General features: G+C 43.2%; 1 protein-coding gene across 5 annotated transcripts; it reads left to right on the forward strand.

Annotated features, from left to right (window-relative positions):
- The first annotated feature begins 118 nt into the window (after positions 1 to 118).
- Positions 119 to 16591, forward strand: NARS1 (asparaginyl-tRNA synthetase 1). Of its 5 annotated transcripts, none has more exons than XM_036322168.1 (15): positions 119 to 331; positions 1354 to 1433; positions 3467 to 3532; positions 3627 to 3719; positions 3806 to 3895; positions 4885 to 4963; positions 5931 to 6001; positions 6763 to 6849; positions 8603 to 8824; positions 8927 to 9126; positions 9524 to 9659; positions 10433 to 10546; positions 13773 to 13904; positions 14836 to 14967; positions 15491 to 15622. In XM_036322168.1, exons 1-15 carry the CDS (start codon positions 289 to 291, stop codon positions 15620 to 15622), a joined length of 1677 nt encoding a protein of 558 aa, XP_036178061.1. In that variant the 5' UTR covers positions 119 to 288. The 5 variants fall into 5 exon arrangements, with proteins under 5 accessions (XP_036178061.1, XP_036178060.1, XP_036178062.1 ...); XM_036322167.1 differs by having other exon boundaries at positions 120 to 331; positions 1351 to 1433; XM_036322164.1 differs by lacking the exon at positions 119 to 331 and adding an exon at positions 493 to 662 and having other exon boundaries at positions 1351 to 1433; positions 15491 to 16591.
- The last annotated feature ends 8506 nt before the right edge of the window (positions 16592 to 25097 follow it).

Consider the following 25097-nt stretch of genomic DNA (forward strand, 5'->3'; position numbering starts at 1 on the left):
CGGCGAGTCCGATGGTCCAGGAGTCCTGCCCCGGATGTCGAAGTACGCGGGGCGGGGCGAGTCAGGGGGCGGGGCGCCGGGAGGACCGGAAGTTGCCTCTGCCCGGCCCAAAGATGGCGGCCGCAGCCACACTTGCCCTTGTCGCCTAAGCTCCTGTAACCAATGGCGCCGCGATGCTCGGGTGACTCATTGAGGCGACCTAGGCACGACGTTATATGATGCAACGTTGGAGTCGAGGAAGCCGCCGGTGCACGTTGCGGTGACAAGGCGGCGGCGTGTTGGGAGGTGATGTCCTTGGAGGTGACCCGGGCGACCGCAGGGATGGTACTAGGTGAGTGCGGCTCGGGGACCCCCGGGTGTGTAGGGGCGCGTTGCCTCTGCCCGGTTTGGGAACCTCGCTCAGGCCGATGACTAGCTCTAGCAGACGGCCTGTCGCAGAGTGGGCGTGCCCCCACCCTTCAGACGGAGACGATCGCCGGAGGGTGTGCAGGGCCTGGGCCCGCCGGGCCGGGCTGCTGGGCTCGCCCCGGCCTCCCTCCAGCCCTCGGGGCCCGGGCCGGGTGTGGCGGCCGCTCCCGCCCTGCCCCCCGAACGTCCCGTGATGCGGCCGAGGGAGGCACTGTCGGAGCTCAGGGGACCCCTCACCGAAGTCACTCTTCCAGGTGACCGCCAGGAAGGCCTTTAGAATTGGAACCGTCTTTCACAGCCCCCGTTTGTGCTGAGGCTTCCCGGCCCTCCATACGGAGCGGCAGCAAAGGGAAACCTCATCAGACCTGCTTCCCCGTCCGACTTCCTGGCCGCGAGGCCTCTGCACCGTGTTGCACCGCAGAGCTTCGGGTTCCCTGAGAAACCAGAAGCAGCTGGAATCTATCTGACATCTGGGCGCCGACTCTGGGGGACCTGACTTGTCTGAGTGCCTTGATTTCGTCCTCAGTGCAGCCTGCAAGGCGGGCGTTGTTTCCTCCCCTGTTTTACAGTCAAGGGAATGGGCTTGGGAGTGAAGGGGCAACATCCCAGGATCCCAGGCTGGTCCAGCCCACTTCAAAGCCCGTCCTCATGGCTGGGAACCCGGGCAGGTGGAAGCAGGCGCACAGGTTACTCACGGGATCAAAGTTCGTTTTGAAAAGCTACATGTGCAACCCCTATGTTTTTATGAGGTGGATGTCATGGGCACGGGGGCCTGGGAAAGGAATTGCGATACATCTTCTTTGGGGCTGTGGCAGTTTTTCACTGTAGTAACTCAGCTGCCTGTTCTGTTCACAGAAATAAAGAATGGATGAAGTAGTTGCAGCATGAGATGACTGATAATTATTGTCCAAATATGTAACTCATTCTCACTTTGTCAAACAGCAGAGCTCTACGTCTCCGATCGAGAGGGAAATGATGCGACAGGTGACGGAACCAAGGAGAAGCCATTTAAAACCGGTCTGAAGGTAGTGTCTCCTCTCCTAGCAGCGCAGCTCTGCGTGTATGAGTGACTTAGGTCAATTATTACGTGACTTGTCAATAATTTATTTCAAGCACTGGGTTTTGAAGAGAGTTTTTAGAAAAAGGGAAGTAAAGATGGTGTATAGAAATGTAGCTTTAACAGATCGAAGTCTAAGCTTATTTGAACATTTTAAAAATGTCTTCTTTTTTCCTTATGTGGCATTGCATCTTGGAATGTGTCTCTCCAATGAGTCAGATGGCCGGTTTTTTCAGTTCTTGTTGAAATAATATTCAGCTTCAGGTTAAGGTGTGGGTCTAGAGATCCCTCCTTAGGTTTGCCTGTTGAACTGCAATGTCTGCACCTGCCAGGTAACGAAATGTTAATTAAAGCTCCCTCCTTGGGCAGCACTAGGAAAAGCTCTGCCCTGACACTTTGTTCTGTGTCATACCTGGCCAATCCCCCTTTGTGTTAGCTGTGTGGTAACACTTACTTAGGTCATGATCAAGTGTTCCTCTCCTGGGAGCATTCTCTCTAGTTATGCTTTGGTGCGTCTACATAGTTCTTACTTTTTTACTCTTAGGGGGAAATATTTCTCTCATTTCTGGGCTGTTGGGGTGACTTGAGCTCCCTAAACTGACAACACTGTTTAGGTGAATGTTTGCAGAATGTCCCTGTTAGCAAAAGCATGCCATTCTGATTTAGGGATTTACAGTTTGGCTCCTTCAATTTCAGTGATACAAAAGGAGTGATCAGTAGAGAGTGTCCGGTATTAAGTGAATTCCTAATGATTTGCCAACATCCCTACAAAATCTGATGGTTAAAAACATGAGTTCTTGGGTGTTTTTTAAAAGGTCCAGGTTTCCCCCTCCTCTGTACCAATCATTGAGTTGGAACTGCTGTTAAAACAGGAGGAAAGGTGTTTTTTAGGTTTGGAAACTACACTTTTAGAAAGCTTTTTGTAAGCTTTAGATCTTATGATTGGAGAGAGTAATTCCTTACAATTATTTCTTGGTTGATTTAACAACTTGGGAGAAGTTTGAAGTAGTTGATAAAACATTTATCATTTACATACTTTCAACTATTTTTTTTAAAAAAGAATATGAATTATAAAATCCTGTATAATGAAAGGCTAATATGCAAATTGTCCCCTCTACCAAGAGTTCAACCCGGAGTTCGACTAGGGGGCTGAACTGTCGGCCAACCGCCAGCAGCCCCTCCCCCCGGCCGGCCCCTATCCGTGCATGAGTTCGTGCACCAGGCCTCTAGTATTCAATAACCTCAAAGCTGATGTGTTCCAGTATTAGTGAAAGAGGTATTCTACATAAGAGTAATTTTTAAAATTAAATGAAACTTAGCCCTTTGTGTTCTTAGCCATTATTTTGATGCTAGAGTTTCAGAATTGGCTTATCTGTTCCTTAGCCAGGATTAATCATTTAGATGTGATCTGTAACTGGCTTTTTCGATCATCTGTTTCCTCTGTTGTCAGCATAACTCCCTCTGGCCCCTGCGCCACTTAAAATCTGTTGTTTCTAGTCTACTTGTGGCTGGGAAACTCTATACTATGTCACTGAACTTGCTAGAATTGTTGCAAAAGGACCTGAGAACTAAAAAAAAAAATGTTCTTAGGACTTGAACCAGTCAATCTATCAATATTGACTTTCAACTCTTGGGGTCTCTTCTTGGCTCTTGATTATGTTCTAGACCAGTGATGGCGAACCTATGACACGCGTGTCAGAGGTGACACGCGAACTCATTTTTTTGGTTGATTTTTCTTTGTTAAATGGCATTTAAATATATAAAATAAATATCAAAAATATAAGTCTTTGTTTTACTATGGTTGCAAATATCAAAAAATTTCTATATGTGACACGGCACCAGAGTTAAGTTAGGGTTTTTCAAAATGCTGCCATGCCAAGCTCAAAAGGTTTGCCATCACTGTTCTAGATGGTTGAAATTGCCTCATAATTACCGTGTTATTTTGATCTCAAATATTGTACAATGTTAAGGATATTTTCTTTTTCTCTCTCCCCATCCAAGGCTCTGATGACAGTGGGAAAAGAACCATTTCCTACCATTTACGTAGACTCACAAAAAGAAAATGAGGTAGGATGAACGAAAACCTTTGCAGAATTTTATTTTCTGAGTATTCATCAGAACCTAGAGGTCTTGAAAAACTAAATATCTGTTTTCTCTCTAGCGGTGGGATGTTATTTCTAAATCACAGATGAAGAACATTAGGAAAATGTGGCATAGGGAACAAATGAAGAGTGAATCCCGGGAAAAGAAAGAGGTGAACAATGAATTCACAACTGAGAACATTTGAAAAGGTAGAACACTAGGAACCGTGTTAACAAATTGCTTTATCATTAAAATTAGGCAGAAGACAATTTGAGAAGAGAAAAGAACCTGGAAGAAGCAAAGAAGATTACCATTGAAAACGATCCAAGTCTTCCAGAGCCAAAATGTGTAAGTGTGACGTGTATTGTCACAAACACGGCAAACTGTTGTTTGTGTGTCTGAGGGCCCTGCCGTGAGGTTTGTTCCTTTGCATTGTCAGTCTTTCCTTTCCTTGTACAAGAAGGGATAGAGAGAAGTAATGTTTTACAGTTTTGCAGCTGGTGGTTCTTTGGGGTTCATTTTCTTTTTTAAAAAATATTTTTATTGATTTTAGAGAGGAAGGGAGAGGGAGAGAGAGAGAGAAACATCAATGATGAGAGAGAATTATTAATCGGCTGACTCCTGCAAGTCCTGCACTGGGAATCGAGCCCACAACCTGGGCATGTGCCCTGAACAGGAATCAAACTGTGACCTCCTGGTTCATAGGTTGATGTTCAGCCACTGATCCATGCCAGTCAGACAGGATTTTTTAGATACAAAGTTTTGTGATTTTATGAAATTGGATTCCTTATCTGTTCTTTCTAGAACAGGATGCTGGCCTCTGAGTGGGCATGCGTAGATTTCAGACAGTTCTGATTGCTGATGAACTGCCATATTTCCCCTGTTTTCTTAGTGAGGAAGCTCTTTTCTTGGCTGTATTCACCATCCCCTTTACTCACCTCTCTATTCTCCTTCATCCCCCAAACAGAAAGCTAGCTAGCCTTTGTTAACTTCTACCTCCCAGAATGTCTGGAGGGACTGTGAGGTCACAGGGACAGGGCTCTGTGTGGATTTGGGTTATTGCTATTGTGAATTCATGTACTCGCTGATTTTCTGTAGCCATAGCTGAAATTCTGGGTGTTTCTCACAGTTGGTTTTGCACTAAGAGAAAGAGGTTTTTTTTAACCACGCAGTATGGTGAAGTTTTCTGGTTCTAATCTGCAGTAAAGTTACTAATCTGTAATTTTGCACCATTTTTGAAATTTTAACGCTTTACTGTCATCCATCTAATATTAGTGAAAAACTGATATGTGATAAATGACATGGTTAGTGAAATGTTATTTATTTTAATTTGACAGGTGAAGATTCATGCATTAGAAGGATATAGAGGCCAAAGAGTTAAAGTGTTTGGCTGGGTCCATAGGCTGCGAAGGCAAGGTAAATGGCGTAGCTTTCCTTTTCTCTCTTTTATTTTTAAATATCCCTGGTCTTAGATGAAGAGTAATGTAAAAACATTTACTTGGAAATATCTCGATTTTTGGATGCTAGTTTTTTAAAGGAGGTAGTGACTTATAGCCTAAATTTGTTCTTATTCAATATGACTATTAAAAGTTTTTAAAAAATTTAAATGCTCTTTAACTATAAGCAATCACAGTGATCAGGAGGTGTCCAATAAATATTTGTGTAGTTGAACTTAGTTTTTTAATGAAAAGCAGGAAGTGGAGAGCCAAATCTGAAACTTACTGATGGTAGAACTCGTGACACTTATGATTAGTATATTTGCATTCTGCTTCTACTGATATTTTGTTTTCTCTTTCTCTTTTTATAACTTTGTTACACGTGTTTTATTGTAAGTGGTTATCAAATCCTTCGTAAAAAGAAATGGGACATTTGCCCTGGCTGGGTGGCTCAATTGGTTGACCGTCGTCCTGAAAACCAAAAGGTTGTGGGTTGATTCCTGATCGACACATACCTGGGTTGCAAGTTCGACCCCTAGTCTGAGTGTGTAGGGGAGGCAACCGATCAATGTTCTCACATCGATGTTTTTCTCTCTTTTTCTCTAAAAACATATCCTCTGGTGAAGGTTCATTTAAAAAGGGCGAGATGTAAATAAGAAAAAATGATTCTTTACCACAGTGTTTCTGCACCTCGCACCTAGTGCACAGTCCATTAGGCATTGCTGGGGCTTCAGCGGCTAATAGGACTAATCCCTCATCTCATGTTGCTTACTGTCTGCTTTCCCTTGGTTGCGTGGGTCATGAGGATCACATGGGATTTGAAAGTACAATTAAGAAGATAACGTGCTTTACAAATACTGAGTAGTGATATAACCAGGGACACTTCAGAGGAAGGGCAGCCCCTGGGAGGTCTGAACTTTCAATACATTTCTCTTTCTCACTTTCAGGAAAGAACTTAATGTTTCTGGTGTTGCGGGATGGTACAGGGTATCTTCAGTGTGTCTTGTCAGATGATTTGGTAAATATTTTCTCTTACTTGTGGTTAAAATTTCGATTTTTTTCAGTAGCTTCCTTTATTGTTAGTTTTTGAAATTTTAACTGTTATTATGGAAAACACTTATTTGTTGGGGAAAACAAATCTCTGGATTTGGTCAATTGCATACGCTGGATGTTAAGTCTAATCATATGTAGCTATCTATATAATTTTTATATATGTATACATATATACATATGTTATTTATATAGATATATAGATATTTGGCACCACTATTTCATGGGCAAAGCTCTTCCAATTGCATATTGTGAAACACATAATGTCTGGTTGGTTTTTTGTTTTTATGTTTTTGTGTGTGTTTTTTTTATGAATTGTGGGCTCAGGTGTTGGTAGCCTGGTCCCTCCCTCCATTACAAAGTTCCCCATCACTTTTCTTCTAATGATTTTAACAAGTATTGGTGATCATAGCTCATATTGACTCTGTATTATTTTAACAGTCTGAATTTCAAATAAAAATGAATTTTTCAAATATTTTTAAGTGATGTGGGCTAATGTCATTTATGCCTACATGTATGTAAAGTATCTATTTACATAAATGTGTATATTTGTATAGAGATAAATCTTTTATAAAAATAGTTATTCTTTATTAATATTAAAAATTGATGGCCATCTTATTTTACTAGTTTTGGACCAGATAATTTGTAAATAATCCCCTTTGTTTTCTATATGTTTGAATATTTTAATGTAAATGTGAAAAACTAAGTTTGAACTTGATCTTTTTATAGTGTCAGTGTTACAATGGAGTAGTTTTGTCCACTGAGAGTAGTGTTGCAGTGTACGGAATGCTAAATCTTACCCCAAAGGGCAAACAGGTGAGTGCATTGACTTTCTCACTGGGTGAATAGCTGTTTGCTTGTATTCCAATTCGTACTTTTGGTATTTGGCATATAAACACACAAATATGATGCAGTTGCTAAATTTAGTATGCCTTTTCCTTTTCCTGTGAACTCCAACTGTACAGCTCAGAAGATGTAACAAATTCAGGGATATCCAACCTTGTAGAATTCCTGAATAATCCTCATGGACCATAATATAGCCACTTTGCTGTGGGTGTTTGAATAACTTTTCAGCTAGGTGGAAATAAAAACTTAATCCAAGAAATTTCAGGAAAGAACAGTAATCTAAATCGAAATTTTTTGGATAGAATTTGAGAACCTCTTAAAAAAGTTAAATATAACTGATATGCAGAAAGATGTTTGCTCCCTAGCCAACAGGCACATAACCTGTACCAGTTACAGTTACTTGTTAGTAATTATTGCTCAAGTAACTACTACTGCGGTTATATTCCTTGGCTGGGAAAGAAAACAAAGGTGACATACTAACCACCAGAGGGAGCCCCTAGAGTCTACCTCCTAGACTAGAAATATTGATTAAAGAGAGTCAGAGCTCATGTAAAAGAAGAACCTGTATTTAGAGTGAATATCTGATCCAAGTTCCCTGGATTTTCCTTGGAATTAATGTGATTGGGAAATGGAGTGATTGTTGTGATGCTACTTGCTGTCCAATGTTTGGCACGAAGAAAATTATGTATTCCGTAATCTGTGGCTTCTAAAATGAATTGTTTTTAATGGAATTATCAGGGAGAATTTGAACTTTTACTATATATATGTTCCAAGGAGAAACAGCTTGTAGTAAAATCTTTGCATTTAAAGAGCTTTTCAATGTGAGTATTGTGTTACTTTCAATTATTGGTAAAGGCTAGAAAGATATACCAAAATGTTAATAGTAGTTAGTAGTTACTCCAAGTTGTGGGATTAGTTTTATTTTTTACTTTGTGCTTTCTAATTTTTCAAAAACTTGTATGTGAATTAACTCCGAAAGGAATATTAAATATATCAATATAAAATTGAATTATTGGGCCTGTTAGAAGGGTAGGCTAATAATGATGAGATTTTTAGAAATAGCTTACCAAAAATTTTGTAATCAAGTAAAAACTCAAAGTGCTCGCTGCAGGACAACCAGTAAGTCGAGTGACAAGGAATTGGGGTAAGGAAAGCAACTTTATTCGGAAGCCAGTAAGCAGAGGAGAAGGCAGACTAGCATCCTAAAGAACCATCTTGAGAAAGTACAGAATTCAGTCATCTTATGTCAGGGGACAGGGAAAAACAGGAGGGGTTTAAAGTCAAGAGGTGGTTGATGACTGCAGACGTCTCGATGCCAGGAAGGGCCCAAGGGGGTGGTGAAAATTCTTTGCTTTTGTTCGGCAAACTTCAGTTGTCTTGGTCCCACTCACAAGATTTCTGTAAATTTTTTTATAAACCGTTTTTTTTTTTTACATACCTTCCTTATCTCTTTGGGGAAGTTGTGGCGAGCAGGGAGGTTGTTTGAGTAATTTCTAGGCTACAGGTTAGATCCTTGAATGATAAGCATATCTGTGTGCAGGACTAAGCAGAAGATTCTAACCCACATGTCATGGGACCTGGCAGGTTCGAGCAATGTGGTGTCAGAAAGATCATTAGAATCTATTACATTTTGACATAAATTAAAATCTTTACTACTACTGTAAATTTTTTATTTCATTCTCCTTCCCTTTCATTCCTCCCCTCCTTTTTTAAAAAAATGTAGGCTCCTGGGGGCCATGAGCTGAATTGCGACTTCTGGGAACTGATCGGCTTGGCCCCTGCTGGAGGAGCTGATAACTTGATCAACGAAGAATCTGACGTTGACGTCCAGCTCAACAACAGACACATGATGATCCGAGGAGAAAACATGTCCAAAATCCTGAAAGCTCGCTCCGTGGTCACCAGGTGCTTTAGAGATCACTTCTTTGATAGGGGGTACTGTGAAGTAAGTGTGCACTCATCTCTTGCAAATGATACCTTTGGCCATTCTTCAGCATGAATAGAGGTGCTCACAGTGGGCTTTCTTTACTCCTTTCCTTTTGAACAGGTTACTCCTCCAACATTAGTGCAAACTCAAGTGGAAGGTGGTGCTACACTCTTCAAGCTTGACTATTTTGGAGAAGAGGCATTTTTGACTCAGTCCTCTCAGTTGTACCTGGAGACCTGCATTCCAGCTCTGGGGGATGTTTTTTGTATTGCACAGTCATACAGGGCAGAACAATCCAGAACAAGAAGGCACCTGGCTGAGTATGAATTGTCTTTTTATTTTAAAAATTTTAAAAATAATTGTTTAGAAAAGCAATTTTTATGTAGTCAAAGGATGCCTATGTAAATGTGTTGGTATGTTAAGAGGATATATGAAGAGCAGTTGAATAAATTAATTAAAACCGTGTAAAAAGTTTTGCCTCTTAGGCCACAGCTAGCTAAGGCCTTCCTTTTACTCGGCCTTGATCCTTTATGTGTTAAGGAATAAACAAAAATTAATTATTTAAAGGGGAAAGGTAGGTGTGTGCTAAAGCTAATTTGCAGAGTTAGCAAGGATGGAATTTTACTTTTCTGGACAGTTTCCCAATGTTAAAATCCTTGTATGAGAGAAACTTAGTAGAAACGAAGAGCAGCTCTGAGCTAGTGTCTCTTTCTTCAGATACACTCACGTGGAGGCAGAGTGCCCTTTCCTGACCTTTGAGGAGCTCCTGAACCGGTTGGAGGACTTGGTTTGTGACGTGGTAGATAGAGTCTTGAAATCACCCGCAGCAAGCATAGTGTATGACCTCAATCCGGTAGGTCTAGTGTTTTATGGAAATACAAAATTATGATTTCTTTTCTGGAAGGCAATGTTGTTTTCACCCTCAGTATTTATAGATTAAATGGGTTGGCGAGCTTTGAAGTAAATGGCTAATAATTGCCATTTCTCCACACTACTTCAAAAGGTAACTAACCAAGAATGTGCAAACAGCTTCAAACATACAGGTACATACACAAAGAAGAGATAAAATCATCTGTGGCTTTGTTGTTGTTAGGGACACATTAACTGGACTACGTAATAAGCAACATAGTTGGTGCTCAGTGACTGCTGCATTTCAATAAAAGTAGAATCACCTTTGGAATAACAGCAATATATAACTTCACACCAGTGGTTTCAGGGAATAATGAGTTTGCTGGAGTTAGTTTATACTCTCATGTGTATTACCACAGATTCCAGTTATGTAATCACCAGTAGTCAGTTCCACTCATCGCCCCCTCAATCAGAGCCCTGCAGAACATTTGAAACCTCTTTTATCTAATGCTTTTTTGACATCCCTTTCAGAGAGTACTTTAAAAGTGGAAGCATTTAAAATTCAAGTGTTTTTATATTCATGCATTAAAAAAATAATTGCCAATAATTTAATAACATTTTAACTTAGGAGGAAGTTCATATGTTTTTCTTTTAGGAATGTCCACATTGATTTTTAGTCTGAAATAATATTTTACAATGATACTAAGTAGTTTTTCTTAAAATGGGAATTTTAGTGTTAATGGCTTCTTTCTATACACTGTCTTTTTCCTTCTATAGAACTTCAAGCCCCCCAAACGGCCTTTCAAACGGATGAACTATTCAGATGCTATTGTGTGGCTCAAAGAACACAATATAAAGAAAGAAGATGGAACTTTCTATGAGTTTGGAGAAGTTTGTATTCCTTTCTAATCATTGTTTCAAAGGCGGCATTGTGCTTAAGTGGATTGCTACTTCTGCTTAATTAACCAGTGATGCCGGAGGCATCTGCTTGCCATCAAATCAATGATAACTGAACCTTCCGGGCTGGCTGATGATTCATTGACTTAATAGATGTAGAGTAAGCCTTAGAACAGTGCCTTTCTGTAGCGTTCAATAAATATTAGCAAGTTTTTAGCCTTCACACCTCATCTGTTGCCTCTCTTCTCTTCTTCCATGATCAGTCATGGGCTTGGTTGTAATTCTCTAGGCTGGCAGGATGCCTCAGAAAGTTGTAGACTGTAAATTTACTGCAAAATGTTAGCATCTATACTAATAATAGAGGAATATGCAAGTTGTCCAGGATGCCATCACAGTAACGACCGAACAGCAGGCTGCATTGGGTGACCAGGCTGGCAGGAGGGTTAGTGATGGATGACCAAATGACTGAACAGCAGACTGCATGGGGTGACTGGGCCAGCAGCGGGGGCAGTTGGGGGCGACCAGGTCAGCAGGGGGCAGTTGGGGGCTACCAGGCCAGCAGGGGGAGGCAGTTGGGGGGCGACCAGGCCGGCAGAGGGGCAATTAGGGGCGATCAGGCAGGCAGAGGTGGTTAGGGGTGATCAGGCTTGCGGGGGGGGGGGGGGGGGGTGTTAGAGGCGATCAGGCAGGCAGGTAAGCAGTTAGGAGCCAGTGGTCCCAGACTGTGAAAAGGATGTCATACTGCTGGGTTAGGCCTAACCTGGCAGTTGGACACCACCCGAGGGGTCCTGGATTGGAGAAGATGCAGGCTGGGCTGAGGGGACACCACCACCCCCCGCATGCCGCCGCCCCAGCCCCCCCCCCCCCCCCCCCCCCGTGCACGAATTTCGGGCACTGGGTCTCTAATGTATATATATTTGTTTTGTTTGTCTGGAGAAAGTATCTAGCTTTGCAAAAAGGATCCCTCCCCTCGAAACAGTAAATCAAAACTCCTTCATGTGGAGGGGATTCAAAGAAGAAAATAGCAGCTGGTTAAAATGCAAAACCAAGAGAAGCCTTGATAAGGAAGGTGGCCTGGGGCCCCCAGTAAACTGAGTGGGTATCAGCTTGGGGTGTAAATTATTTGTTTGTTAAATTTTTTATTTATTGATTTGAGAGAGCAATAGAGACATCGATTTGTTTTTCCACTTATTTATGAATTCATTGGTTGATTCTTGTATGTGCCCTGATTGGGGATTGAACCCACAACTTTGGCATATCAGGATAGTGCTCTAACCAACTGAGCTGCCTGGGTGAGGGTATAAATTGTTAACATGATTCTAAGCCCTCTTTCCTGTGCATTTAACCATTCCTTGCATAATATTTGCAAATCCAACTGTTCTTTAGAGGAAATGTAACTACTGCTAGCTAGAGGTTTGTTTATTTTTAGAAGGAATTTATAGAGAGGACAAACAGTAGACTTGACCTATGTAAATTACTCTTAATGTTTCATGAATTCAATTGATGATGTATAATAGAATTTTGTACTGAATACTTTAGAACTGTTAGCAAAGCAGTGTGATTGATTGGAAAGAAGACAAGTTTTGGAGTAAGAAGGCTTCCCAGGTGGGCTTAGCTCCCACCTCTGTCCTCACTGCTGTATAACCGAAGGCCAGTGACCCTGCTCCCTGGTTCCTTATCTCTGATGTGGAGGTAACATCCACTTTGCAAAGTCGTGAAGACTCAGTGAGCAAAATGCCTAGAGCAGTGGTTCTCAACCTTCCTAATGCCGCAACCCTTTAATACAGTTCCTCATGTTGTGGTGACCCCCAATTTCATTGTTACAAATTGAACATGATTAAAGCATAGTGATTAATCACAGAAACAATATGTAATTATATATGTGTTTTCCAATGGTCTTAGGCGACCCCTGTGAAAGGATCGTTTGACCCCCAAAGGGGTCGCGACCCACAGGTTGAGAGCCACTGGCCTAGAGGGTCCCTGGCACAGGAAGTGCTAAGGACATGCCAGTCCTTACTCTACACCCATACACATGAGGGTGCTACAGCAGATAAACATTCTAAAGACTTTTGGAAAAGACTCCTTTTCCTTCAATTAAATCTTATGCAGAACTCTAGGGTGCAAAGTAGCTAAAAGCTGAGAAACCAGAGCTCTCCCACTCACCTCCCATCTCTCTGTACTTTAGAGGGCACAGGGCTCGAGGGACTAGAGCTTGGAAACAGGTGGGCCAGGTGATTGCTAAGCTCCACTTCAGTTCCTACACTAAACAAATCAGTGCGTCTTGTCCAGTTCTTTCTTCAGTTTTTATGGGGACAGGAGTTTTCAGTGGAATTTATATGTGGTTTACTGAAGGATGTTTGAGAGAGAAACGGATTCATCATCATCTAACAAATCTTGCCTAACTATTCCAGGTGTGGTTACACTTAAAATTTGACATTGGCTATTTGTCTTATGATGGTGTCTTACTATCATTGAAGGTACACAGATTTATTATCATAGGAAAGAAGTGCAGATACTAGGAGAGTTTAAAGATTATTATTGTTTTTGTTTCTTTGTTTTCATTGATTTCAGAGAGGAAGGGAGAGGGAGAGAGAGGATAAGAATATCAATGATGAGAGAGAATCATTGATTGGCTGCCTCCTGCACGCCCCACACTGGGGATCAAGCCCACAACCTGGGCAGGTGCCCTGACCGGGAATCGAATGTGACCTCCGGTTCATAGGTTAACACTCAACCACTGAGCCTCTCCAGCCAGGCAAAAGATCGTTGTTATTAACAACATACACTGTGTGTATATCGGTGATATTCTGGAACATTCACTGATTATCATGTGTCTTATGGGACGAAATGGACCATGTCTGTTTCAGAGCTAGATAAAACTAGCCACTGACAAAATGAGCAATATCTAGTCACAGTGATAATGACTTGGGTGGGGGTTTTTTGCTTGTTTTTGGAGGGGTTCATTCTTCAAGCAGCATGGCACATGAGATATATTGTAGAAGGATGCAGATCATTTTATAGTTTATTTAATAACTGGGTTTTTAAAATATATTTGTTTTTTAAAGAAATTGTCCCTTACCCTGAGTGTCTGGGTGATGGTGGGTATGTATTCTTCCTGTGTTGCATTAAGAAGAGGAAGAGTAGCTACTAGGTGAAAGAGCTGCTTCTGTCTTGTTGCATTTAGAGCTGTAAATGTTAATAAAGTCTTGTTCAACCTCAGGATATCCCTGAAGCTCCTGAGAGACTGATGACGGACACCATTAATGAGCCCATCCTGCTGTGTCGATTTCCTGTGGAGATCAAGTCCTTCTATATGCAGCGCTGTCCTGAGGATTCCCGCCTCACTGAATCTGTCAGTTGTGATTCGAACAGTATTAATAATTTTGCTTTTTAAGGGGGTGGAGACTGTTATTGGGATAATATACAGCTCATGGCAAATACTTCATTATAAGTCTAGAATGACATTTTTTTAAGAAGTTTGTTTTGTCCTCTGATAAATTTACTTTGTTAAATTACAGAATTTGAATATTTGCATTTTGCATGATTATAGTACTCCTTTAGCTATAGGACAGGGGTGGGCAACCCCTGGCACACATGCCAAACATGGCACACAAGTAACTTTTGCTGCCATGCGAAACCCTTTCTTAAAATCTTCCATTTACAATTTTTTTCTTAATATCGACTTTTTTATTTTTCAGATAAATTCAGTGTAGGTGCATCTTAGATAAATAAATAATTTTACATAACGTATACATTAAAAAATAAATGTATTTTTCATCATCATATACTGTGTTTTTGTCGCTCGAATGAATTTTATTATTTCTTCAAGGTTCTTCACATACGTACACCTTAAGAGATATCAAGTAGGCGTAACATGTTCTGAAAAAATTAGGGTTGGCACGCAGAAGAATTTTGAGTCAGATTTTGCTGGTTTTGGCACACACTCACAAAAAGGTTGCCCACCCCTGCTATAGGAGCTTAATTGTGATTTTCTTTTTTTTTTCTGAATATATTTTATTGATTTCAGAGAGGAAGAGAGAGATAGAACATCAATGATGAGAGAATCATTGATCAGCTGCCTCCTGCACACTCTTTACTGGGGATCAAGCCCGCAACCGGGCATGTACCCTTGACCAGAATCGAACCCGGGACCCTTCAGTCCACAGGCCAACACTCCATTCACTGAGCCAAACCTGAGGGCTTAATTGTGATTTTCATTTAAACTGTAGAGCAGTGTCATGACTGATAGCCTGTCATAACTGCATTTGATTTACTTGTTAAAGGTCGACGTGTTGATGCCCAATGTTGGCGAGATTGTGGGAGGCTCCATGCGTATCTGGGATAGTGAAGAAATGCTGGCAGGTTATAAAAGGGAAGGAATTGACCCCACACCCTATTACTGGTACACAGATCAGGTAGAAACAATTTTTTAAATACTCTTTGCATTTTTTTATTGTAGTAGTTTTGTATAAATTGAAATTTAAAAGGTGATGATTCAGGATGGAACTTTAGGATTTAAAGAGCTTTGTTCAGTTTCATGATTATAACAATGTGTCATGTGAATATTGCTAGTTTTGGTTTTGGCTAATATGTTAACTTCATTTGAAACCCTATTTAACTGCTGGCCTTCCTCATCGCTACTGAGCTTTTAAACATTTGTCATCGGATCTGACCAATATCTAGTGCTATCTTTCATTTTCCTCTTATAACCAAAGACATTGACTTGGTTTTAAAGTTTGAAATCTCTTCTTTCCAAGGTAGCACTTAATCCCTGTTTTATTTTCCATACCAAATTATTTCTTCACATGTGTTCCATGAAGGTATTTAGATTAAGGGTTGAATTCTTAACCACAGTAAGCTAACTCATTTCACAGTAGAAAATTTTAACTATTTTAGGAAAAACTGTAAATTAAGCATATTCCTCTCTTTTTTAAACAGAGAAAATATGGCACCTGCCCTCATGGAGGCTATGGCTTGGGCTTGGAACGATTCTTGACTTGGATTCTGAATAGGTATCACATCCGAGATGTATGCTTATACCCTCGCTTTGTCCAGCGCTGCAAGCCGTAACCGGTGCCTCCTGAAGCACGAAGGCCAGCACACGGTTCCTGAGAGCAACAGACTGCCTCGTCCAAAAGAACAAAAAGCCAAGATCTTCCCTTTTTTATTCTATGGGGATATGTCTGGTTCTGTTTTCCCCTTTTGTTTTTTGTTTTCCTGCTACCACAGAAAACAATCCAAAACACTGGAACATACAGTAAAGTGACATTGATGTTGCCATTTTAAGAAAAAATATCCATTACAAAATTGAGAAATACGTGGCATGTAACTCTGCTATTATGAATATATTTCAGCATTTTATGTAATTATAGGTTATAATCTTTGCACCTATATACCATATATATAATTAAACAGTTTTTAATTATGGTCTAAGACATTCCAGTTACCTAAAATTTTTGTCCTTTTAATTATAACTGAAATTCTTTACTTTGTATCATTTTATTGTATCAATGGGTTAAACATCTTGGGAAGATTGACACTATGGTGTAAAAATTTGCTAGTATTAGAACAGAGTATAATTTAACAATAGATGCTGGAATCAAATGAATAGCCTCTTGCATCATTATTAATCTTTTCTAAATCCGTGTAGCTGCTTGTAATTCTGAGGCATACGGATTGATATGGAAGAACTTGTAAAAATGGAGCTGTCTTAATTTGAAGAGCAAAATTTTTTTTTCAATGCTTCAGTGAACAGCATCCTTCCTAGCATTAATTTAAATTAAAGGGAGACCGGTCTTCCCTCTTTCCTGGTAGTTCCTAAATAACTAAGAATAAGTTCCCAAAGAATTTGCACATAGAATCTTACAACTGTTAAGTGACTGAGTCATCCCCAGATCTCATCTGTACTCCCTTATTAACTCTCAGCAGGCTTTTTGAATGGCTTTGTTTCAGATTTGGTTAATTTCTCCCCCAAAATGCATGTCATGTATTCTCAGGTTGTATTCTCAGCAATCAATAAATGGACACACATAAAAACTCTTTGCTGGCTTAATTTTTTTAAAGCTGAACATTTCTGTCTTATTAGTTCATGTGTTTGCATTTTTTTATCTTTTAGTAGAGGCCTGATGCATGAAAATTCATGCACTCGAGGGGGTCCCTCATCCCAGCCTGCACCCTCTCACAATCCAGGACCCCTCAGGTAGGGTCCCTAGGCCTGCTGAGGTCAGGGCCTATTGGGGCTTTCCTTCCCCCGGCTGCAGGCAGCTGACCCCACCCCCGCCACTGCCATTGCTTTCCTTCTGTGCAGTGCTGCGCCCCCCCCCCACCCCCCTCCCCGCCACTGGTGGCCTCCCTCTGCAGGCGACAGGCGTGGGGTGCAATGGCTTGGCAGGCCTGGGCCTCCCTCTGTTGGACGATCGCTGGCCAGCCGCACACCTGCCATAGAGTCACCGCCAGTGGCCTCGGCCTCCCCTTTCTTTGCTGGGGGGTGGGGCCAACCCTGCAAGGGGCCGTCTGCCTACCTGATCGCCCCTAACAGCTCCGCATGCCTGCCTGATCACCCCTAACCGCTCGTCTGCCTGCCTGATCACCCCTAACCACTCTGCCTGCCTACCTGATTGCCCCTAACAACTCTGCATGCCTGCCTGATCACCCCTAACTGCTGGTCTGCCTGCCTGATCACCCCTAACCACTCTGCCTGCCTACCTGATTGCCCCTAACTGCTGGCCAGCCTACCTGATCACCCCTAACCACTTCCCTGCCTACCTGATCACCCTGAACCCCTTGCTTGGGGGCGGGGCCAGCCCGATGAAGGGCCATGGTGGTTCTGGTCTCTGGTCATTCCGGTCATTATGCTTATGATGGCTGGCCTTTTATTATATAGGATTTTTCGTGTGTGAATAATTTTATGATACCAAGTTAGATATTACTAAATGTAGTAGGTATTACTAATATTTGTGGTAATGAAAAGGAATGATTTTCAAAAATTAGATGTAGGTGCTAGCTACATCTTTTTATAATTTTTTTTGTGCATTATTTTTGAACACATTAAATTGTATCCTGTTCTGCAGTAAGTGAAATGACAGAAGGAAATGTGGCATTTGCAGTGTATTTGGCCTATACCGTTAAATAAAAAATACTTGTAAGAACGTGAATGATTGGATTCAAGTAGGCAATTCATTTGATCACAATTTAGGTGGAGGGGTAGGATTCAATTATCCTAAATTTTAATTGTGTAAATTAATTGAGAATTATAAATACTGAGGGAGAGCCGTGGGGTTAGATGAGGTAGGAAGTCAAGGTCATGGTGACTTCAGGCCAATGAATTGAGCCCAGTGAGCAGCAAACCTTACAGAGGTGGTCCAGGTGTCACAACTCCCACATCCCTGCCAAGTGTCCAGCACACAGACACCCTGGTTCTGAGGCCCTGCTCTCGTGGCACTCTCCTCTCACTGGGCTTTTATTTCTCAACTAGAGGCCCGGTGCACAAAAATTTGTGCACTCAGGGGGGAGGGGGGTCCCTCAGCCCAGCCTGTGCCCTCTCGCAGTCTGGGACCCCTCGAGAGATAATGCTATGCTGGCTTAGGCCTGCTCCCGGGTGGCAGAGGGCAGGCCCAATCCCTAGGTGCAGCCCCTGGTCGGGCTCAGAGCAGGGCCGATTGGGGAGTTGGGGTGCCGCCCCTGTCATGCACAGAGCAGGGTGGATTGGGAGATTGCGGCGCCACCCCCTATCACGCACAGAGCAGGGCCAATCAGGGGGTTGGGACGCTGTCCCCTGTCACAGAGCAGGGCCCATCACGGGGGTTGGGGCTCCGTACACTGTCACGCACAGAGCAGGGTCGATCAGGGGGTTGGTGAGCTCCCCCCTGTCACGCACAGAGCAGGGCCCATCAGGGGAGGTTGGGGCTCCATACCCTGTCACGCACAGAGCAGGGCTGATCAGAGGGTTGAGGAGCTCCCTTCTGTCATGCACAGAGCAGGGCCCATCAGGGGGTTGGGAAGCTCCCCCTTGTCACGCACAGAGCAGGGCCGATCAGGGGGTTGAGGAGCTCCCCCCGTCACACACAGAGCAGGGCGGATCAGGAGGTTGGGGTGCCGTACCCTGTCACACTCAGGGGTGTGTGGAGGTTATGGGGAGGTTATGGCTCTACCCCATCACACACAGAGCCGATGGGGAGGTTATGGCTCTACCCCATCACACACACAGCCGATGGGGAGGTTATGGCTCTACCCCATCACACACAGAGCAGGGCCCGTGGGGAGGGGTTGGGGCGCCATACCCTGTCACACACAGAGCAGGGCTGATCAGGGGGTTGGGGCGCCGCACCCTGTCACACACAGAGCCGCAGGGCGATCAGGGGGTTGGGGAGCTCCACCCTATCAGGCACAGAGAAGGGCTGATCAGGGGGTTGGGGCGCCTTCCCCTGTCATGAACAGAGCAGGGCCGATAGGGAGGTTGTGGCCCCGCCCCCCTGTCACACACAGAGCCACAGGGTGATCAGGGGGTTTGGGTGCTGCCCCCTGTCACACTGATCCTGGTGCCGGGAGGCCTCGCGGCTCCGCTGATCCTGGTGCTGGGAGGCATATTACCCTTTTACTATATAAGATAGAGGCCTGGTGCACAGGTGGGGGCTGGCTGGTTTGCCCTGAAGGGTATCCTGGATCAGGGTGGGGGTCCCACTTGGCCTGGCCATCCTGGGTGAGGGGCTGATGGCTGTTTGCGGCTGGTCACACCCCCTTCAGGGTGGGGGTCCCCACTGGGGTGCCTGACCAGTCTGGGTGAGGGGCTGAGGGCTATTTTCAGGCTGGCGGTGACTGAAGCTCCCAACCGCTCCTTTTTTCTGTTTTGTTTTTTTTATTCTGGGCCAGTTTTAGCTCTGAGGCTTGGCTCCAGCTCTGAGGCCTTAGCTGCTGAAAGCAGGTATCTGGTTTGTTTGGGTTCTATAATCGAAACACTGTTTCAACTCCAGCTCTGAGATCCCGGCTGGCTGAAAGCAGGGATCTGCATTTGTTCTATAATTGAAACAATGTTGCGGTCCTGCTGGCTGAAGCCCGGCTGGCTGAAAGCAGGTTTCTGGGGTTTTGTTTAGCTTCTATATTTGTAACAATGTTTCAAACTGCAAGCTCAGCGGCCGGCAGCAGCAGGCGGGGAAAGTTGGCTTCCTCCGCCACTGAAGCAAGCAAGCCTCCTGTTCGCTTCAAGCTGCCTGGCTGCTGGCCGCCATCTTGGCTGACAGTTAATTTGCATATCACCCTGATTAGCCATTGGGAAGGGTAGCGGAGTGACACCAATTTGCATGTTTCTCTTTTATTAGTGTAGATTAGAGGCCCGGTGCATGAATTCATGCACAGTTGGGGCCCTTGGCCTGGCTGGGATTGGGGCCGATCGGGGTCGGTGGGGTGGGGAGGAGGGACCGCGGGATGTTGGCCAGCCATGGGAGGTTGGCTGTAGGAGTGCACTGACCACCAGGGGGCAACTCCTGCATTGAACGTCTGCCCCCTGGTGGTCAGTGCGCATCATAGCGACAGGTCGTTCAGTTGCTTAGCCTTTTTTTTTTTTTTTTTTAATATATTTCTTTATTGATTTCGGAGAGGAAGGAAGAGGGAGAGATAGAAACATGAATGATGAGAGAGAATCATTGATTGGCTGCCTCCTGCACGTCCCCTAGTGGGGATCGAGCACGCAACCAGGGCATGTGCCCTTGGCCGAAATTTAACCTGGGACCCCCCCAGTCCACAGGCCAACACTCTATCCACTGAGCCAAACCAGCTAGGGCTGCTTAGGCTTTTATATATAGAGATTCTGCTCCCTGAAGCCTGATGTGGCCCTTTAAGTTGAGGTCACACAAAACCCTCTCTACCTTTGGTGCTTATGTAGCAGACCTGCTCCAAGATTCAGAGACAGACAGGAGGCTAATCTGTGGCAATTCAAGTGACAAGTATTCACTTTCCCTCTGCAGTGTCCTGCAGCCATGGCCACATCCCAGTTTTCTCCATGTTGTTTTTTCTTGTTTGTTTGGGTCTCTGTTCTCCTTATTAGAGGATTTCTTCTGATGTCAGGTGGTGCTTGGTTATCTGCTGAGAATGCCAAATAGGAGATGAAAGTGCTCAAAGTGTGTGGGTAAGAGATGTGTACCTCTTTCCAGTGAGCTGCCTGGGCCATTTCGTCAGGGAGGCCCCACCCGATATCAATGTCCTTAGGTCTCCTTGGGCTGGTCGGGTTCCAGACTCTTCCCAGTTCCTGTGGGGAAAAGGAGAAGAGGGCTGGGTCCCCGCACCTTCGTTCTTTTCAGTTGTTTTCTGCTGTGAACCGTGCCTGGTATCTTCAGTCCAGAGCCCTCTGTTTCCTGTCTAGGAAGCAAACCTCCAGGCTCCTGCTGGGTAGATGGGGGCAGTCGCGCACTACAGTGGGGAAACCTAGGCAATCTGACTACTTCTGTAACAGGCTTTCAATCCATCTCATTCTAGCATCTCCTCTCTCATCCCCACTTCCAGAGGTGCCTGGTGCTGCCAACCACGAGCCATGTACCAAGCTATCATGTAAATCTGGATGGTTCTTGTCTTAGGATGGCCAGCTTAGCACTCAGTTTTCTTGTGTCTGCTAAATCATGAACTGTTTAACCAACTCGTTAAAAGCTTCCAAAATTATGTTGCTATGGTTCCCTTCTCCTCCCACCCCTGCCCCAATTCTTTTAAGTTTGGGGTTGAAAACACCACTGACGACAACAGCAAACCCTCTGTTTATATTTTTGTCGGGTCTGGGGGAGGGAGTGAAGTTATATTCATGTTTTGGAATCCCTGTCTTTACCCAAAGGTCTTTACTCTGTATTTGAAGACAACGCAAAAGGGAGTGGACAGAAGCAAAAAGGGGGAAAGGGCAACTATTAGCAATTGGGAAGGACAAATCAGTGAGGGGAGTGATGACTTCTCTGGAAATTGTTTTGTAAAAGAATGAATGCATGGTCAGTTTTGTATAGATGACCCCTCAAACTTCCTGTGGGATAGCTGTACCTGTTCCTCCTGCAACATAAAACACTCGGGTAAAGCTCTAGCTGGGTTGGCTCAGTGGATAGAGCGTTGGCCTGTGGACTGAAGGGTCTCAGGTTCAAGTCCGATCAGGGGCACATGCCCAGGTTGCTGGCTTGATTCTGGTTTGGGGGCATGTAGGAGGCAGCCAATCGATTATTCTCTCTCATCATATTTCTATCTCTTCCTCTCTGAAATCAAAAATATATTTAAAAATAAATAAATAAAAATAAAACACTCAGGTAAAAACAAAACAGTATAAAAAACAACAGATTTTAGAGGGGCATGGCCCTGTTAATACCTTGATTTCGCACTTCACAACTGGAAGACTATAATTTCTGTTGTTTTAAGCCCCCTGGTTTTCGGTACGTTATTCCAGCAGCCCTAGGAAACTAATTCAAGTTTCAAATGCATATCTACACTTGGTGGTTCCTTTGCTTGCAGAGCCCTTCCACAGAGAGCCTCCCTCACTCCCCACAGGTCCTGCTCAAATCCCACCTTTGCAGAGGCCACGTCCTACTATGCCACCAAAACTAGCAGTTCCTGCCTCTCTCCACTCCTTGGCCTCATTTATTTTTATTTGTGGTTCCTTAGCCATACCTGATATATATTGTATAGCTTTTCTTTATTGTCTGCCTGACCTTATGTAAGTATCATGAAAGTCTAATTCAGCCCAGCCAGTGTTGCTCAGTGGTTGAGTGTCGACCTATGAACCAGGAGGTCACAGTTCAATTCCTGGTCAAGGGCACATGCCTGGGTTTCAGGCTGGATTTCCAGTGTAGGGTGTGCGGGAGGCAGCCAATCAGTGATTCTCTCTCATCATTGATGTTTCGATCTCTCTCCCTCTCCTTACTCTCTGAAATGAATTAAAAAAAAAGAAAAAGAAAGAAAGTCTAATTCATGGCTGTAGGCTCATGTCTGATATAGGTAGGATCTCCACACACACTGTATTTGTTTCATAAATGAATGAACTACTTGACAGTCTGGTTTACTTTTGCTTTTTTATAGCCTTGACATTGCATTGCTCATAGTAGGTTCTCAAATATGTGCAGATGCACCAAAAAGCCCATCGCCATTAGTGGGCATAAGGCTCTGTAGGGTTAAGGGAGGAGTAAAAATGTGTAACACATTGGCCTGGTCAGGTGGCCTCTTTGCTATAAAACAATTGTGGGGACAATCGATCAGATTTCTCCAAGTAATCATTTGTTTGCCTCACACAGCCACTGTTTCTCTTGCATTGAACATCACCCCCACTTGCTCTATTTTTCTGATTAAGGAAACAGAATTGAGTAATCTAAATTTAGTTTGTGTAGCTCAGAGATGCCAATCATGGCACATAATGAATTAGGCGATTCCTCTCACCCCCCTTCCCTGAAGCATTGAGCTGAAACCAACAAGTTCATTTTATTGAGGACCACGGGCTGAACTGGAGCGCTGTCTGTGACAGTGTTTTCCTCACTAATTAAGTCACCAGCTCAGGCAACCTTCACAAGGTGGGGGTGCCGCTTATCTGAGTTGGTCCAGAGACTGCTTTGGCCCTCTGTTTGCAAAGGGAAGTGGTATATAATTTTGTTACAAATACGTAAGCCAGAATAAAATGCACTTATGTAACATAAATATGTAAATAAAATGTACACACACGCATACATGTATATAAACCTCATATAATTTTGTAAATGTCTTTAGTCTTTCAAGGGCCTTCCTTTCTAGTTTTCTTAGTAAACCCATATTTAGAATTCACAATTTCTGGGTAAAGGGCTGTTTTCTAATCAGTTTTGAAAAGAGCCGGTATAAAGCACATTTTATGTGCTTTCATTTCATAAAAACATTAAAAAGTACTCGTTGGAAAGCTGTTATATTTGATATTTGTAAGAAATAAATCATAGGTTAGAAATACCGATTGCTATGGTACTCTCTTTAGGGGAAGAATAATGAAGTTCTGTTCCCATTTATAACCTCTGAGTCTTTATATGCACACCAGGTTTTATTTATTTATTTGGAATTTCTCAATGTGTACTCTGTTGTGTAGAACTTCTCTCTCTGCATAATGATTCATCCACATTTTGCTGGTATCAGTACTTCACTAAAATCATTTATTTCCAATTACAGTTTACATTCAATATCATTTGTATTGGTTTCAGGTGTACAGCATAGTGGTCAGGTTAGACAATCAGATACTTTATGAAGTGTTCCCACCAATATTTCCAGTACCCACTTGGTACCCTACATAGTTATGACAATATTATTATTTATATATATATATTTAATATATTTTTATTGACTTCAGAGAGGAAGGGAGAGGGAGAGAGAGAGATAGAAACATCAACGATGTGAGGGGATCATTGATTGGCTGCCTCACGCATGCCATGCACTGGGGATCGAGCTCACAACCCGGCATGTGCCCTGACCAGGAATCAAACTGTGACATCCGGGTTCATAGGTCGACTCTCAACCACTGGGCCACACTGGCTGGGTTATTACAATATTACTGATTATATTTCCTATGTTGTACTTTACATGGCCATCAACCAGGAGGTTTTACACATGAGGAATTTTGGCTGGGCTTTTTAAGTCAGTAAAAATGAAAATGCAAGATGTGAGTAAAATGTATGAAATGGTGCAAATTCATTTTTTAAAATGTTATTATGTTGGTATATTTAATAAAGTATGTTTTGTGAGCTTCTTTCTCCTTTCTGGTCAGATACAAAGTTAGCCCCTCCCAACTGTTGAAGATGTGAGATGTGGCACCTTCATGCCTTGTCACTAATCACCAGCATTGGCCTGGGAGGGGCCTGAAGGCCCTGGTTATCTGCACCTGGCAGGAGGGGCACAGCATCCCCATGGAGGGTGGCTTATCCAGGCTCCCTGAGGTGGTTGAGAAGAGCTCATGTAGCTCAGACATCTGAAACCCGGGGCCTTTTCTAGTTCTCTGGCGTTGTCTACAGTTTTATCCAGCACAGCATTTCAAAATGTAGAGTCTTTCTGTGTAGTTTATTTAAAAGAAATAGATTTAGGCTTTAGGTAGAGAAGTATATTATCTATAATTATCACCTCTGGAAAGGGCAAATTAAACGAACGCTTGCTATGAGAGTAGAGCTAGCAAAATGTATATATAGGAAGCAGTTGATACTTGGAGCAAGTTTCACTGTCTGCTTTTCGAGAAACATCTCTTGCTTGGATTTGAAGGTCGTGTAGGTAATAGGAAAGGCAATCTCTGTAATGAGACATTTTACACTGGGCTCATCCATAAGGAGGGCTAACTTCAATAATAAACTAAACCAATCACGAGCACTCGTTTTAACTACAGGAAATTGGTTTTAACCCAATCTAGACTTCATCTGGTGGAATGTTCCACCTGGCTTGCGGCCTTACTTTGCCCACATGTTATAGAGGACTTTTCTGGCCTATTTCAAATTACATTAGTCTTCCCTCCCCCATCTCCCTATGTCGCTTACTTTTTCTTTCTAATGCTCATCATCACCCAAAATAGTACATATTATTATTATTTTGTCTCCCCTAA

Source organism: Myotis myotis, unplaced genomic scaffold (assembly GCF_014108235.1).
Source record: "Myotis myotis isolate mMyoMyo1 unplaced genomic scaffold, mMyoMyo1.p scaffold_m19_p_9, whole genome shotgun sequence".
NCBI lineage: Eukaryota > Metazoa > Chordata > Mammalia > Chiroptera > Vespertilionidae > Myotis > Myotis myotis.

Bases quoted from the DNA above. Each gene is read 5' to 3' on its own strand.
- NARS1 (XM_036322164.1), top strand. From the start codon at position 602: ATGCGGCCGAGGGAGGCACTGTCGGAGCTCAGGGGACCCCTCACCGAA. The intron at 3,720-3,805 runs GTGAACAATGAA...CATTAAAATTAG, and splicing joins AATCCCGGGAAAAGAAAGAG to GCAGAAGACAATTTGAGAAG. The intron at 3,896-4,884 runs GTAAGTGTGACG...TTAATTTGACAG, and splicing joins GTCTTCCAGAGCCAAAATGT to GTGAAGATTCATGCATTAGA.